This window comes from Phocoena phocoena, chromosome 4, assembly GCF_963924675.1.
Source record: "Phocoena phocoena chromosome 4, mPhoPho1.1, whole genome shotgun sequence".
Classification (NCBI taxonomy): domain Eukaryota; kingdom Metazoa; phylum Chordata; class Mammalia; order Artiodactyla; family Phocoenidae; genus Phocoena; species Phocoena phocoena.
This window is the reverse complement of record NC_089222.1, coordinates 133,540,784-133,556,370: the sequence shown is the minus strand read 5'-3', so window position 1 is coordinate 133,556,370 and position 15,587 is coordinate 133,540,784. Positions and strand designations below refer to the sequence as shown.

The 15,587-nt window shown below is 41.7% G+C and overlaps 2 protein-coding genes across 2 annotated transcripts in view; one reads left to right on the top strand and one right to left on the bottom strand.

Annotated features, from left to right (window-relative positions):
* SCAF4 (SR-related CTD associated factor 4) overlaps nt 1-5,521 on the top strand; it is a 56,217-nt gene extending 50,696 nt beyond the window's left edge. Inside the window, exon 20 of the mRNA XM_065875907.1 lies at nt 4,252-5,521. Within this exon, the coding sequence (XP_065731979.1) occupies nt 4,252-5,159 (908 nt within the window). The 3' untranslated portion in view covers nt 5,160-5,521. The remainder of the gene's footprint in view (nt 1-4,251) is intronic.
* A 2,218-nt stretch (nt 5,522-7,739) lies between these two features.
* SOD1 (superoxide dismutase 1) lies at nt 7,740-15,355 on the bottom strand. The gene is made up of 5 exons (XM_065876900.1): nt 15,172-15,355; nt 11,942-12,035; nt 10,174-10,243; nt 9,250-9,367; nt 7,740-8,155 (listed from the first exon to the last, which is right to left on the bottom strand). The coding sequence occupies exons 1-5, from the start codon at nt 15,241-15,243 to the stop codon at nt 8,048-8,050; spliced, it is 462 nt and encodes a 153-aa protein (XP_065732972.1). The 5' UTR covers nt 15,244-15,355; the 3' UTR covers nt 7,740-8,047.
* Nucleotides 15,356-15,587: the final 232 nt, after the last annotated feature.

The window sequence follows — 15,587 nt, the reverse complement described above, 5'->3', positions numbered from 1 at the left end:
TTTTGGTCTGCCTTAAAATCTTGTTGTATTAGGAAATTTGGAGTCTTCTGTCTATAGTGTGAGTTTCCCCAGGTCTGAACTCTTCCCTTTTTTGTTTCATCCATGTTCTGGATAAGTTAACACCATGGTTCTTCTGAGCTCTGTACATTTAATCAGTCACTTCAGCACGTTTCCACCAGGTGTAGCCTAGGCCCCTCCAACTCTATTAACATGTAAAATTTGTTGTCTGTCTCCAAAAATTGTTTGTCTTTCTAAATTCCTGCATTGAGTTGATGCCTTCATCCACCCACTCATTCGAAGCAGCTATGTTCCTCCATCTCATGTTCTGCCGGTCCTGCCTACTAAAGGGCTTAAATCTGTTCTTCATCTCTTGCACGTCGTTCAGTTGTCTCTCACCTCTTTTCCCTAGATTCTTGGAATAAGAGCCTAACTACTATTCAGTGTCCTCTGCCTCCTTCCTTTCCTGTATGCTATTTGCTGGAGGGGTCTTTCAGAAATGAACATGAGGATCATCCCTGGTAAAAATTTCTCCGTGGTTTTCCCACCACTCTAGATCAGAGTCCAGGTTCCTTTTCATGGCATGTAAGACCTGGATTGCCCCGGCCTAACTGTTCAGCCTTCCAAACCTCATTTTTTTCTTTTTTAATGGATAGCAATCTGTATTCATACAGATTCTTTCTTGCTGCTTCAATAATAAACCTCATCTTTTCTCTCCTTGATTCTCATCAAAAGACATTCTGTTGCAATTCTCAGAACAACACACTTTACTGCTTCACTTTGCTAATAATATAATAGGCCTTTCCAGAAGCCGCTGTTCTCTTTAACCAGTAATGTCCTTCCTTAAATTGGCCTTGAATGTTCTTCCTTTCCTTTGGGACCCAGTTCAGACATTCCCCTGGGACTCCCGCTCAAATTCACACACACTGACTTTGTCAGTTCCACCTTTGTCACCATAATAGTGTGTGCCGTCTCCTATAGCAATTGACATTTGTCTGTTTCTACTAGGTTATGTCCTGTTTGAAGGAAAAGATTATTTTTTTAAATCTTTATATCCCCAGCACATTAAATATGTTAATAATGTAAAGCTTAGATGTTCAACATATGTATGAATAAATGAATTTTTTAAAGTTTTTAACTCTAGAAAACTTGTCAGGTATTTCACGTCATACTTCCAAACAAAATGAATAATTGCTTTGAATGTCCTTTAGACTTGGGTAACTCACTGTGTATTCCATTGGTATATGCATCATGACAGCTTTCCTAATAAAAATAAAAATGAAATTTAGCTCTTATGCCTACCAAGGGCTTATGCCACCTGATATATTTTTTAATTATAAAATATTATAAAAGCAGTACTTTTTTGTTCACTGCAAAACAACAGAAGAGAAAAAAATATCTAATTCCACCACTTCTGTGCCCTGAAGGCCAACATTTGGAGCTGTGGGAATTCTGTTGGGGGAATCTGTAAGCTTTGTTGGTCCGTAAAGGGTTAAAAGGAAATCAGCTTATTTACAAGAGAGGGAAAGAATTTGAATAATATTTTAAGTAAATCCCAAATACAAATATCCACATATATGGAATAGATGAATTAGGCTATGTTTTTCTCTTTATAAAAAATGTGCTTTGTAGGAGTTTTAAATATATGGGTACTGTAAAAGTTAACCCTGTTAAAAGAACCTGTATGTACCCTCAAATGCGTGTTATAAAAAACTCAGAGATATGTTGCTAGAGATCGGTTTATATTTTATAAAGAATGATTGCCCATTTGCTCTCTTCTGTGCAAGATTGAGGTTGGCCTTGCTTCCTTTGGCAGCTGTCAGATTGGTAGCTGAGGAAGCCATCATTATGGGGAAATCGGGAATAGGACCTTGCCATTGTCCTGCAAAGGTCTGTTTCCTCTTAAAGGTTCATCTGAATTTAATTCTTCTGTCACAATAAGATGCTTTGAACCCCTTCCTCATTTTTCTAGTGTTATTTAAAACTTGCCATTGGCCCCTTGAGCATATAGTTAGGTACTGGAATGTGGCACAACAAGTATTTAACAGAGTAAACATTTACCGGTTTCATCCTTGAGTAAAGCTGGTGGGAAAGTAAAGTTCAATTTGTTGAAGTGTGCTTCTCTATATGATGACTCTAATGACGGAGGCTGTACGTGGGTGCACATTTTATGTTGCTTATGTTGCGGCTCTACGATTTCTTTAAAAGGTGGGAGCAAGGACATATCTTAGGTGCCTTGTTGTCCCTTGTATGGTATGTACTCAATATATGTTCACTAAATGATATGAAGAATGTTAGTTTGCCATGAATTTTATATCAGTCTGAGATAATAGTAGAAGCTCTGTAATAAGTTCATTGTCTGGGATTTCCTAAGGAGAGTGTAAAGAGTCTATGGGGTCTTGGCCTTGTTCATCCAGTTCATCATTTCTGGCTTTTCACTATGGTAATTAGCATTTCTCAACTTTACGCCTGACATATGGAAGCATAATTTTTTCCCCAGTTACCAAAGTGCTTGACTCTAAACAGTGGTGGATATTGGGGGACCAGGAGAGGCCAGTAAGATCTCAATGATCAGAAAAGAAAAATGTGTTTAAGTGAGATATTTAGTGTTAGGATAATTATCATCTGTCAAAATAGATGCGTAGAATAATAATTTCAGCACTTAACTGTGTGCCAAGCTCTGAGCTCATGCTTGTGTACTTTATCCCGTTTAATCTCCACAAGAGGCAGGTATTACTATCCCCATGTCTGAGGCATGTGTCCAAGGTTGCTCCTATGTGAGATCCTTTTCACTGAATGGTATTTCTCTTTAAGCATTTAAAAGAAGGTACTCTGTTTAAGTAAATACCAAGGCGGTGAGTCTTCATGTTAAGAGTTATAAACTGATGCACATAACATTTTCCAGTCTACTCTGTTTGGGGCCTAAGTCTGACAGAATAGCATTGGACCATATGTCCTGAGGAACAAAAACTGAAGTAGAAATTCTTGTCTGTCATATTAGTATTAATTGTTTATACAGAAAATCTAGGAGCAAATAGGACTTGTTAAAGGTTTGCTAAAGTGAGTGGAAGTGATTGAAACTGTAAACATAAAATAATATGCTGGGGACAAAAAGATGAAGTATTGGGTTTGCTCTCTGGTGGTTTTTCTGTCAGTGTCACGCAAGCATTTTTCTCACCATTGCCAGTTGATGGTCATAACGCACAACTTGCTCAAAGGCATTTCTGCAGTACATGGGTAAATGGCACATTCTGACAATATCTGGAACGTTTTCCTTTATTAGAATAACTTGTTGGTCATAGTGTTTGCCTTGTGATGTTTATATTTGCAGAGAAATAAATTGAGAGAGACCACGATACCTGTTACTTAAGTTGTGAACCACAACAGATCCTCCTTTTCCATGGCATTATAAATGATGGGTTGGATTTGATTCTTACAGCATAAGCACAGCCCTGTAAATGGGAAATAAAGGCATTGTCACTTTCAGCGGCAGCACTGACTTCATCCGTTTTGCCACCTTTGGGGAAGTGAATAGAAGGCGACTGGCTGGGCACGCAGCATTGTTCAGCAGTCATGTCGGCATGGCAGTTTACACGTTATGCTGTGCTTTGAAGAGGGACTTGTAAAAATAAACTCTACGTTTGTGCATGGATCTTTATTTTATAAACATTAAAGTAATGCTTACTGCGTAATAACTGCACAAAGCATTGTAATGACATAGAATCAAAGAAACCTCCCTCTTCACTGGATTTTCTGGGTCATTGACCCCATTTTTTCCTAGTAAAAAGTCAAATTAAGACTTAGAGTAAGAAGTTTTCTTCTAAGAGTACACCTGAAATGACCTTCAGTTGGGTCAAATAGTTCAGTTCTTTATCTCATTACTTCTTTTATCTCAGCGCACATGTGTTTCTCAAGTATTTTGAGTGGTAAACAGCTACTAGTCAAGGCTATAGAAGGAGATTCTGACATACTCTTTCCAAAATTTGGTATATTACAATTTCTTTTTGGAGCTTATTTTGACCTGTACCTATATTAGGTAGATGTGTATACATAGTGTGTGTCTCCAGGACTGCTTGCCCTGCGTTGTTACTGGGCCATCACATTTTTCTGCTAGGTAGACAGGCAAACGGTATGAAATTTGAAGGTTTGGGGTTGAATTTCATTTTGCTTCAAGCCCCACAGGAAATAATTGGAAATAGAATATGCTGTCTTCTGTGTTATTTTATTTAGACTTTAATTTTTATTGCCTTGCAGGTACTCAAGGAGTAATTGGGCTCCAGGCCCCATCCACTGGTCTTCTTGGTGCCCGACCTGGCCTGATCCCACTCCAGCGCCCGCCAGGAATGCCTCCACCTCACCTGCCACGCTTTCCTTTGATGCCACCTCGTCCCATGCCTCCGCATATGATGCATAGAGGTCCGCCACCAGGCCCCGGGGGCTTCGGGATGCCTCCGCCTCATGGAATGAAAGGTCCCTTTCCTCCCCACGGCCCCTTTGTCCGGCCCGGTGGAGTGCCAGGGCTCGGGGGCCCAGGGCCAGGCCCAGGGGGTCCCGAGGACAGAGACGGAAGGCAGCCGCCGCAGCAGCAGCCGCCGCCGGCACCGCAGGCGCAGCAACAGCCACCGACGCAGCCACCGCAGCCGCCGCCGACGCAGCCACAGCCGTTTAGAAACGATAACAGGCAGCAGTTCACTTCAGGTAGAGACCAAGAAAGGTTTGGAAGAAGATCTTTTGGAAATAGGGTGGAAAATGACCGGGAACGGTATGGGAACCGTAATGATGATAGAGAGAATAGTAATCGTGAAAGGAGAGAGTGGGGAAGAAGGAGCCCTGACCGGGACAGGCACAGAGACTTGGAAGAGAGAAATAGACGCTCTAGTGGGCATCGAGACAGAGAGAGAGATTCTAGAGATAGAGAGTCTCGTAGAGAGAAGGAGGAAAACCGAGGCAAGGAGAAGCCTGAGGTGACAGACAGGGCAGGCGGTAACAAAACCGTTGAACCTCCCATTAGCCAAGTGGGAAATGTAGACACTGTTTCAGAACTTGATAAGGGGGAGTCTGAGTCTGCAGTTGTAAAACCTTCTGAAGAGTTACCTGCTGAGGCTACCTCACCCGTTGAACCTGAAAAGGATTCTGGCTCAGCAGCCGAGGCTCCTCGTTAGAGACTGGAATTTGTCCACATGTGACAGTGACACTTCCTGGAGCGTAGAGCTTGACGTGTACAGATGCTGTATTATACCTGCTCCTGCTATATCACAGCCCCGCAGTAGTTGGTGGGGAATTGTAAGCAATTTGATTGCTTCCCTTCTATTTAAAAATAGCCACAAAATAACAAAAAATACTGAAAATATGAATAAATATTACCCTTTTTGCTGTAACTTTTTAAAAGTTTTGACTTTAAAAAGTTTACAAATCGTAATTAGAAGTGCTCTCTATTTTTTTTTTTTAATTTAAGACAAGGTAACGGTGAAAGCTCCTCAAAAACAATAGGGATGTTTTTAATAAACTCTATTTTCGTAACAAACTTTAATGTGTGCTATTCTTCCTACACTGCATTAAGGTGGAAAAGGATTGTTCACCATCAAAGTTTGAGCTGTTAATACTGTGTTGGAGTCTAAATTAGACTTGTATATTTGATGGAAATAGACATCTTTATGTAGTTAGTCTCAAACACTTCATTTGTAATATTTTTTATTTTTAGCCTTTCAATCATAAGGCAAAGGTTAGTGGTTTTAATGTTAACTGAAAAGCTTGTTTTGGAATTCAGTCAAGGTCTTCTTTTTTTGCCATTGACTTTGTGGTAAATGTTGCCCTAAATAATTGTAAAAAATTTTTTTCGCTGGGGGGAAAAACTGGACCCCAACATCACCTGTTGTACTATAAATTATCTGATTGCCTGGGTATTACTTATTTAGAAAGAAGGTTGGGTGTTTTTCTTAACCATCCCATTAAATTTTTCAAAAGGGTGAAAGAAATCAAGGTTAGTATTTGCATCCTAAAAGCTTATGGTCTTACCTGTTTAAGGACTTAAATGCAACCTATTGTTTCTATACAAGCCTCGCCTGTTGCCTTTCTTTACCATTTTTTAAAGTCCCCTGCTGGGCAGAGGTAAACTGAACTTTTTGCCACTTACAAAGTACTTTCTCTCTTTTCCTTAAAATTGTTGGGTTAACTAGGAAAAATAGTCGTAGGTTATCCAAGAGCTATTACATGAAGACATCCAAAGTCAAATCAGACCTATACCTGAAATAGTACAGAAAAGCAGTTACACAAAGCTGCTTACCTAGTGCCAAGGAAAAGACCGTTAACATAATCCTAGTACTTTCGGCCTTGAAGCTTTTTTCTTCTTAAATCACATTTTTAAACTGTCATTGTTTCAGTGTGCCTAAGATAACTTTTTTCTTTACCCCCATCCCCAGGCGCGAAGCTGCTTTATTACTTTGGTTTTGAGTTTTCTGCAGCAAGACCTTTGTTTTGATGGGGGGAAAGGTATTTATCTAGGGCAGTGTTCTTGAGTCCCTGCCTTTGGAAAGTAAGAGAAAATCTGGTTTCATATATGCAGATTTGAGTTATAAAATTTATCCTGTTTTATGTTGGCCCACTGAGAAGTTTAAAAGTCCCAGCTGAAGCTGCTTTTGGAAACAGAAATACACCTGATTGATTAGTGTTCAGATTTCAAGGACTCGCAGCCCTGTATTTCCAATTGAAAGTATTAAGGTCACCCTATTTGCACATGGCAAAACCCCGAAAGTACCAAGTGGTAGTAATTACACTTGAGGCTTTAAAGGACACAAGCAAGTCCTGTATTTGAGTCTTATCCCATTTATGTAACAAAACTGTACATCATGAAATCTGTTTGTTAGTGTTTGTTTTTAAATTCCCTACCTGATGGTAGTTGTAACCATTATTGTGAGCATACTGTTATCACCAATTTAAAACTTTGAAAACAAACACACACTACAAATTCTTACTCTAAATTAGCTTTTCCTCTCCTAAGTGACCTTCGCTTGATAAAGTCCATCATATAATTTATGACCAACCAAAACTGTTGCTTATCTGGCTTCCCTATCAGAAGTAATATTATTATAACCCACCGTCAAACCTGAGTTAGATTAACACTTAAAAGCCTTCTCTTACAGGTACCTATTTCCATTAAGAGAAACAGACTTGAATTCACTAACTGGGTGTGTCAGTTCTTGTATTTAAACAAACAGAACCCACAATCAAACATTTCTTTGCTTCCACCTTACAGTGGCATAATGTATTTCTTTAAGGAGCTTATCTGAAAGCAGATTGTGCCAACCTCTACTTTTATTATAAACTAAACGTTCACAGTTCTACAAAAATGCAGTATGTGCTATTTGACAGGTAGGTAAGTCTTCTCAGCTACCTGAAGCTCTAACTAACTTGCCATTCACAATTTCACTGAAAGTTATCAAAGGGCTCTCTTAAACTGCAACATCTACTTTTTAAAATAAAGGTACCACTTTAATTTCCCTAAAGCTAACAAAGGATAGCCTATTTGTCTGAGATTAAAGTTCAGCTTAGTCTTAGCTAAATGTACCAGTTGCTAACATTTTAAACATTCTGAGCTCATTTAAAACAAACACTTTCAAAAAAGAGCTCTATGAAAGTTAATACCCGTCAACATATTACTCAATCTGTTCCATTCAAGCTCTGTGTATCAGTATCAGAGCTAATTTAGAATTTCAATTTAGATACTTTAATAGGCTCAAAATACAGTAGTGCCACAGGGAATGTTTATTGCAGGCTTGAGAACTGAAGAAATTCAGACAAATAATATCCATATGTGACTAAGTTTGGCAAAATACAGAGACCACTGAAACAAGACACTGAGTATGAGTCTTACAAAATTATACAAATCTTCAAGTGATCATCAATCAGTTCTTATTACAGGTACTTAAAGCAATTAAAAGTCACACAAAATACACTTTTAAGGTTACAGTGTTTAATGTTTCTCTAGTTAAATTTCTACAACTAGCAAGATAACATGAGTTACTAGGACTCAAGACCACCTCCTAGGGAATGTTTATTGGGCGATCCCAATTACACCACAGGCCAAACGACTTCCAGCGTTTCCTGTCTTTGTACTTTCTTCATTTCCACCTCTGCCCAAGTCATCTGGTTTTTCATGGACCTTTAAAAAATTTTAAGAACACATTAACTTAGGGCTATCAAGCAATTATCATATCTTCTCAACAATACCCAAAGACTTAAGAACCATTTAATATTAGAAAATGACATGTTAAAATAATTTTACTAGGAGGAAAGTATACTAATATTTAATCTAATAGTAAAAAGTAGAAAACTACTCCTCAAAGCTTTTTCTTGACAATGCAAAGAAATAGTTACCCTCAAACACTAGGTAAGCAGCGCTATCTCTAAATGAAATACAAAAAAACCTATACAATAGGTTACACGGCTGCCACATGCTGAATCCAACACGAGAAATTCTAGTAATCTCAGTTACAGTAGTCATTCTTTTATTGTATAAATTGCTTTGGGGGGGAAAAGTAAACAAAAAAGAACATCAAAATCATGCCTAATTACGGACCCATAAACGAGGTAATCCTAAAAATATCTCGACGTATTCGAGCAGTAGTATTTTAAATTTTGCTCATCAAACACTGATATGTGATTTTTCTGCTTCACAACTACAGGTGAAGAAAATTCTAAGAATAAAAGGGTCAACTGAAAGGAGGTGTCTACTGAATGTTAACTGTCCTCTGGGGCAGGCAAAAGGGAGCCTATCCTAGGTGGTGTTCTGTATGAACCAGATGCAGCTCTACGTAACTTGGGGCAACTGCTTCCCACATATTAAACAAGTGATGATAACCTGCAGACATGAATGAGTATTAATTAGTATTGAGGTCCATCCGATTTCAGACTTAAGATGCTCTGGTTAACTACAAGGGGGAAACCCAGCAGTGGCAAGAAAGTCTGGCCAACTAGATGAAGACCACTCCTGTTTCTGTAACACAGATCTAATTAATACGATCTAATGTAATCTACTTTATTACCGCATCTTAGCAAAACAGTGTTCTTAACTGACCTAGATCATTAATTCTTCTTCACTGTCATCATCTAATAACTGCTTTTCCTAATCTGAACTAAAAGTACAATTTATATGGATCCTTAGAAACCAGGACTAATAATCATGAAATCATGAAAACATATGTGACCATGTGTTAGAAGTAATTTTATGCATATTCTTCTTATGTGAACACTTACCACCATTGTGCGGCCAATGATGGAATGGTCTCCACAGAGTGAGATTATAGAATCTTCAATACACACTTCGGCCACACCATTTTGGTCAGCCTTCACATTGCCCAGGTCTCCAACATGCCTAACATTGAAAAAGCGTTAGAGGGATTAGGACTGGTTTCTATTTAACTTTACTTCATGAGCTAAATTAAAAATGGACTGAGTCAGATATGTAAAGGTGGGCTAAGAGGTGGATATAGTCTATATCAAATAGAACCCACTTTTCCAGACTGACAAAACGCTGAAAAACATGTAAGTTTAAAAACAAGTAACTAGATGTTCTAGACACACAGCTCTTCAAACACAGGCTTCAAGTCTATAAAGCAATGCTCTGGGAAGAGTGGTAGGATGGGGTGCACCTCTAATTTCACAGGTAAAGGACCAAAGGGTAAACTCTAAGTTACGCCTGTTATTTCCTGGCATGGCAGAGCTATGCCCCTAGGCCTCTGATATAAAAATAAATTAATCCTTGTCCTTAAATTTAATATTTTCCTGAAAGGCTCTCAGAAAACAAACACAAATGGGAGTCTCACTGAATTTTCAACATCAAATTTTTATCTACAAACCTTCCAGTGTTTCACAATGGTTTATTTTGCTAGTGGTTGACAGTACTGTTATTCATGACATTTCCTGTATTAGATCCCTTTGACACTTGTATGAGCTCTATATTCAATAAATGCTACAAAACCAAATCGTTTTAAGTGTCCCTATTTAATTCCTTAGCCCAAGGAGTAAGCCATTCCAGCACTTGGGGGCAAGGGGTTACATGGGGGCAACAAACTCAAGAGCAGAGGTGCAATTATCTTAGCATGCAATCTGCAGGTCATATACCCATACTGCCCCCTCAAAGCCGTCGCTATTATTTCAAAAAGAGTTAAGATCACTCACCTCTCTTCATCCTCTGGCCCACCGTGTTTTTTGGATAGAGGGTTAAAGTGAGGACCTGCACTGGTACAGCCTGTTTACGAAAAAAAAAAAAAAAGTGCTAAATTATGAATCAAAATTCCAAAGTAAGTTCTCAAAAGAAACTGGTCATTGCTAAAAACCTCAAATGGAGAAAGTACTGACCCACACTGTGACTTCTAGGCTAATAAAAACAGAAAGCAACACATTAAACAAAACGGGCAGGGAGTAAAGACATTCTAACTACTGTGTAACACTGGTGAAGTTAAATTAATACCCTTCTCTGGGCTCTGGTTTCTTCACTGCCCTGTAAAATGAGAAGGCCAAGACTTGATCTTCAGTGGTTCTTCTGTTAAAATCCCACGATTATGATCCTACTTCATTAGACAACAGCACACCTCAACTACAAAAAACTTATCTCCCCAGCAACATACTACCAGGCAGCTCTCCTGTTTATGGCCTTTACTTGGTGCGTGCAGAATATAAAACAGCACCTTAATCCAAGGGCTGCTGCCCGGCACAACTCTGGGGCATTCAGACTGTATTCTGTAAAAATGGCACTCCAGTGCACCAGGGAACAGCATTCACATAGAACACAACCACAACAATGCAGGAGGCTCTTTCATGACATGGTTCTTCATTCAACAGCTGACAGAAAGTTTCCCCTGTTTACAGCTTTTATCCATTCTCTACCCAGGGAGAAGACATGCAGGTTACAGAAAGTAGCACAGTAAGTCAAAGCCACAGAGCAATCACCTCCCAAAGCAGAAGCAGTAAAACCAAAAAAAAAAAAAAGACTTGAGGAATTGTTTTTAATTAATAATTTATTTCGGCTGCACCGGGTCTTCCTTGCGGCATGCAGACTCTTAGTTGCAGCATGCATGCGGGATCTAGTTCCCCAACCAGGGATCCAACCCGGGCCCCCTGCATCGGGAGCGTGGAGTCTTACCCACTGGACCACCAGGGAAGTCCCAGGACTTTTTATAATTGTTGAAATGGATCAAATCTGATCATTAAATCACTATTTACAGAAACCAAATTATGGAACATTAAAAACAAGTTCTAAGAGGGGATATATGTATACATATAGCTGATTCACTTCACTGTACAGCAGAAACCAACAAAACACTGTAAAGCAATTATACTCCAATACACACACACACACACACACACACACGTTCCAGCACAATGAATTAAGTTCTCACCATAAAAAGTCTAAACACTAAGTTTACTCAAATATGGCACTTTAACCCATAAGCTTTTGTTGACTTGCTTCTAAACCCAACTTGAGAAAATGGAAGCACAATCCAAAGTGTGAAGAGTTTACACCCCCTCATCAGTTTGTACCTTGCGCCCCCCCCCCCCCCCCCGCAAGGCCCTTAGGCTAGAGGCGCAGAGCTACCTCGCAGGGTTATGCAGATAAATGCACCCCGCTTGCCACACCTGCCCTCAAGCCCCAGCTCACCAACACCTGGGAGTAAAGGGGAAGGTCAGAAAGAAGCTGCGTTTTTACTTAAAACACACCTGAGACTCTTACATAATCAACCCATAATCATGACACAAAACATCAACTCCTTCTCCTTCCATTCCACACGGAAGAGTCAAAAGCCATTTTTATCCCTGAGATCGACTTTAGTAGTCATATTAACTTTTAAAAAAACTGTCACAAGTTTTTAATGTTTGGGGGTAACTCTACTCAGTGTATCTTACTAGGTGAAATAACTGTCAGTCACTAAACCAGCACAGCACCCACCTTGTGTATTATCTCCAAATTGATGGACATGGAATCCATGATCGCCTTCAGTCAATCCTGTAATGGATCCCGATACCACGACCGTCCCATCTTCCTTTATTCAAAGAAAAGTGCAAGAAGTTTGAGACAGCAAATGCTTCTGAACAAAGAAAACAGTTGAATTATCTTTACCGCTCACAGGAAAGTGAAAAGAACATGGACTCAGGAGTCGAAAAATCTGTGTCCAAATCCCAGGTCCGCCACTTTCTAGCAGTGAACCTCCAGCAAGCTGCTAAGCTACTCTATTCATACGTAATATGAATAAGTTCTTGTTTATTATGTAAATACTTCGAATACGTCATACTTGCGCATAGTGAGTGTATGTGTACAAATCAAACTTTTGAACCCAAATGTTAGCACATCATACACTTTTTAGCACCCTACTTTCTTCATGCACTCTTCTATGTTAGCAATCATACAAATCTGCCTTAAAAAGAAAAACAATATCCAACTTGCTACCCTAGAATCCCTGTTCTCCACTCTCCACCAGAGGGGTGTTTACCCGTTTCCAGCGTGGATATCTTTGATTTACAGCCAGAAAATATCCTACCTCACTGCCCCTGGGGGACTGATCCTAGTCCAAACAGAAGTACTGCTTTCTCAAGTCTTTTTAGGCATTGAAACCTAGATAACCTTTCCACTACGGAGACCAAAAAGAAAGGACAATGAAACACTAAAACAGGTGAAAAAAAACACACTGCAATTCAGACAATGTGGATGGATAATGGTACCGCATGCTACATATAGAAATCAAAGAAGTTACTTCTACAGCTACAAAAAGATCTTAGGAAGTACAATGAAATAGACACAGCATCCACACCATATAGTAACACACGACAGAGTCTTTGTTTTTTAAAAAGCCAGGGCCAACAGTTACAAGAGGTGTTAGCCTTGAAGATCGTACTTTCCACTGGCTAGATACCACTGCTCAACGGAAGTGGCCTGGCAACTGCTGCCTCTTGTGTTTCTTTTTGAGAACAGATACACTATGATTCTTCTACGTACAACCTTTAATTCTGGAGAACCCCAAATGTGAAAGTTATTCCCCCAAACATGCCATGTTATCAAGAGCACAGACAGACAAACATGGCAGGTTCTTCCAAGCCTCCACTTAATTGGTAATGCATAGAGCACAAGAAGTTCAACAGTGAGCTGCCTGGGTACAACCCTGCAGGGACCAGGCTATTGTCTCAAATGAGTACAACAGGTCAGGGAAGCAGGAGGAATGTAAGCCGGTCCAGCACAGCGCTGCCCTGGGCTAATGAAGGCTCAGTATGGGCAGATCTCCAGATTTTTCAAGAGAAGCTAAGAATTTGGACTTAATAGGTGAAAATTTACGATTTTTGAAAACTGGAAACTAATCCAAACTTTTAAACACTCAATAGGCCAAGAAATACAGTTTATCGTCAATTTAATACATCTGCATATCCAAGGGTCTTTATCAGGTACAAAGAGCACCACCAAAATGACGCTGGAACTTAAAAGAGGGGCCATAGAAGCTGCTCAGGGAAGGTGGAAAAACCAGTTTAACTTCTGAATGCAACACCACGAGCCGTTTTCTCAGTGGCCACAGGGAAAGAATCCCTCAGAGGCTTCTTAGGTTCTCTAGTGGAGAGAGGATGGACAAAACAAAGTCTTGCAAATGAAAACAGCAAAATTCAGTCAAATGTCAAAGACCCTTTTCTAGAAAATTTGGAAACCACCTAAAGGAAAAAATTAAGCTCAAATATAAGCTCTCTCTCGTTTAAATCTCACAGATGGGGGACACTTACCTAGATTACTTTGCATGTCCTCTCACATTTCCATAAACCACTTTAACGACTAAATCTCATTCATATTCCCTCATGATTAACAAGCCAACATAAACAATTTTCCACCCACTGGTAACCTCACTAAGATTTGGGGGGACAGGCTTATTACAAGCACCTTCCTCACAACACCTGTGTTTTGCAGTATCATCAATGAGTATGTCTGTACACTTTATTTTACAAGATTTGTTCAGGGGTTTATCCACCTCCATCTCAGTTAACAGGCCCACGGGTAGAGAAATTTCAAAGTCACTTTACAGGGAATTTGTTTAAACGAATGCTCCAAGCACAGAAATGACAATTCCATGCAATGGAAATACTCTAGGTGTCCTAACGTTGGACTTCCAAACCTCATCCACTACCCTCTACCAACAGGAATTCTCAATCCTCCGTGCACTGTTAAGAACCACTTTGGAAGCTTTAAAAAGAGCAACACTCAGACTGCATCCCATCAGGTTTTCATGTAATTGATCCGGAGTTGAGCCCTGGTATCTGTATTTTAAAAGCTCCCCAAATGAGTCTGCTGTGCACCCAGAGTTAAAAATCGCTCCTCTGGAAAACCCCCAACCATGGAGGCTGTTAGATCTCTGGCTTTTGGAGCTCTGACCAGGGCCGTCCTCTTTGCCCTTAGAGGATGACCCTGACCTAGAGCAGGGGTCGGCAAACTTTCCTGTAAAGGATCACTGTCACCTACTCTTGTTTTCACGACCCTTTAAACACAAACATATAAAAGCATAAATATATAAAAGCCACTCAGCTCGACAGCTGTACAAACACCGCCTCGGGACAGATTAGGCCCGCGGGCCGCAGTCTGCAGACCCCCTAAACTAGAGAGTTCAAGGTGGAAAGTCCCAAACGGATACGGATGCTACGAGACCCAGACGGCCCAGCCGCATCCGCCACCCCCGGGTCTCAAGAAACGGCCAGGCCTCGGACTGCGCAACTCAGCATCCGCGGTATCTCAGGACCCAGAATCTGAGCCCGCAAGAAGGGCCACAGCGTCCTCCAGCACCTCAGGTCTCCGCCCGGGCCTACGGACGCCGAGGAGGCGCCAGGGCAACCGGCTTTCCTCCCACGCTTTCTCTCCTTCCGAAACTCGCGGTGGTCGGCACCCACCGGGCCGGCCGGGTGTTCCCTCCCTACACTCCCGCCCAGGCCTCGCCACGCACAGCCGCTGCCGGGCTCGCCCGGTGACTCAGCACTCCGCGGCCGCGCGCGGCTGTCGGCTCTGAGGGCGCCGCACGGCCGAGGACCCGGGGGGCGCCGACCCGCCGACCCACGCGCCGGGGGCGTGGCGAGGTCGGCCCGAGGCCCCGCCGGCCGCTCGCGGGCACAGGTGTGCGTGCACGGCCTCGCCGCCGGTCTCCCCCCGCCGGTTCTTGCCTTTTGTTCGAAGTGGATGGTACCCTGCACCGGGCCGTCGCCCTTCAGCACGCACACGGCCTTCGTCGCCATGACTCACGGGGACGCGCTCCGGTCCACTGCGAAGACCACAGAAGAAGCGGGAAACACTGCCGAAGATGCCGACGCAAACCGAGGACGCCGCACCGCGCCGAGCCGCGGCACCTTTATATGTCGGGCTGCCGAACCCCGCCCACCCTGGCCCGGAACCAATCGCCGCCCGCGTTCTCAGCCCGCTCCCCACGGGACGCGAGTGGCCTGGAATCACCGGGGGCGGGGTCAAAGGGCCGCTTGGGGCGCCTTGCCTTTCGCGCTGCCGGCTCCCCCCGCCCGGCGCCCGTAAAATGCCCAGAAACCTGGAACGGCGAAAAACAACAGCTCTTCTCCTCCAAAAGGTG

Excerpts from the sequence above, each read along its gene's own strand:
- SOD1 (XM_065876900.1), bottom strand. The coding sequence starts at position 15,243 with ATGGCGACGAAGGCCGTGTGCGTGCTGAAGGGCGACGGCCCGGTGCAG. Across the intron at positions 12,036-15,171 it reads CCATCCACTTCGAACAAAAG|GAAGATGGGACGGTCGTGGT; the intron begins GCAAGAACCGGC and ends CTTTGAATAAAG. Across the intron at positions 10,244-11,941 it reads ATTTGGAGATAATACACAAG|GCTGTACCAGTGCAGGTCCT; the intron begins GTGGGTGCTGTG and ends TTTCGTAAACAG.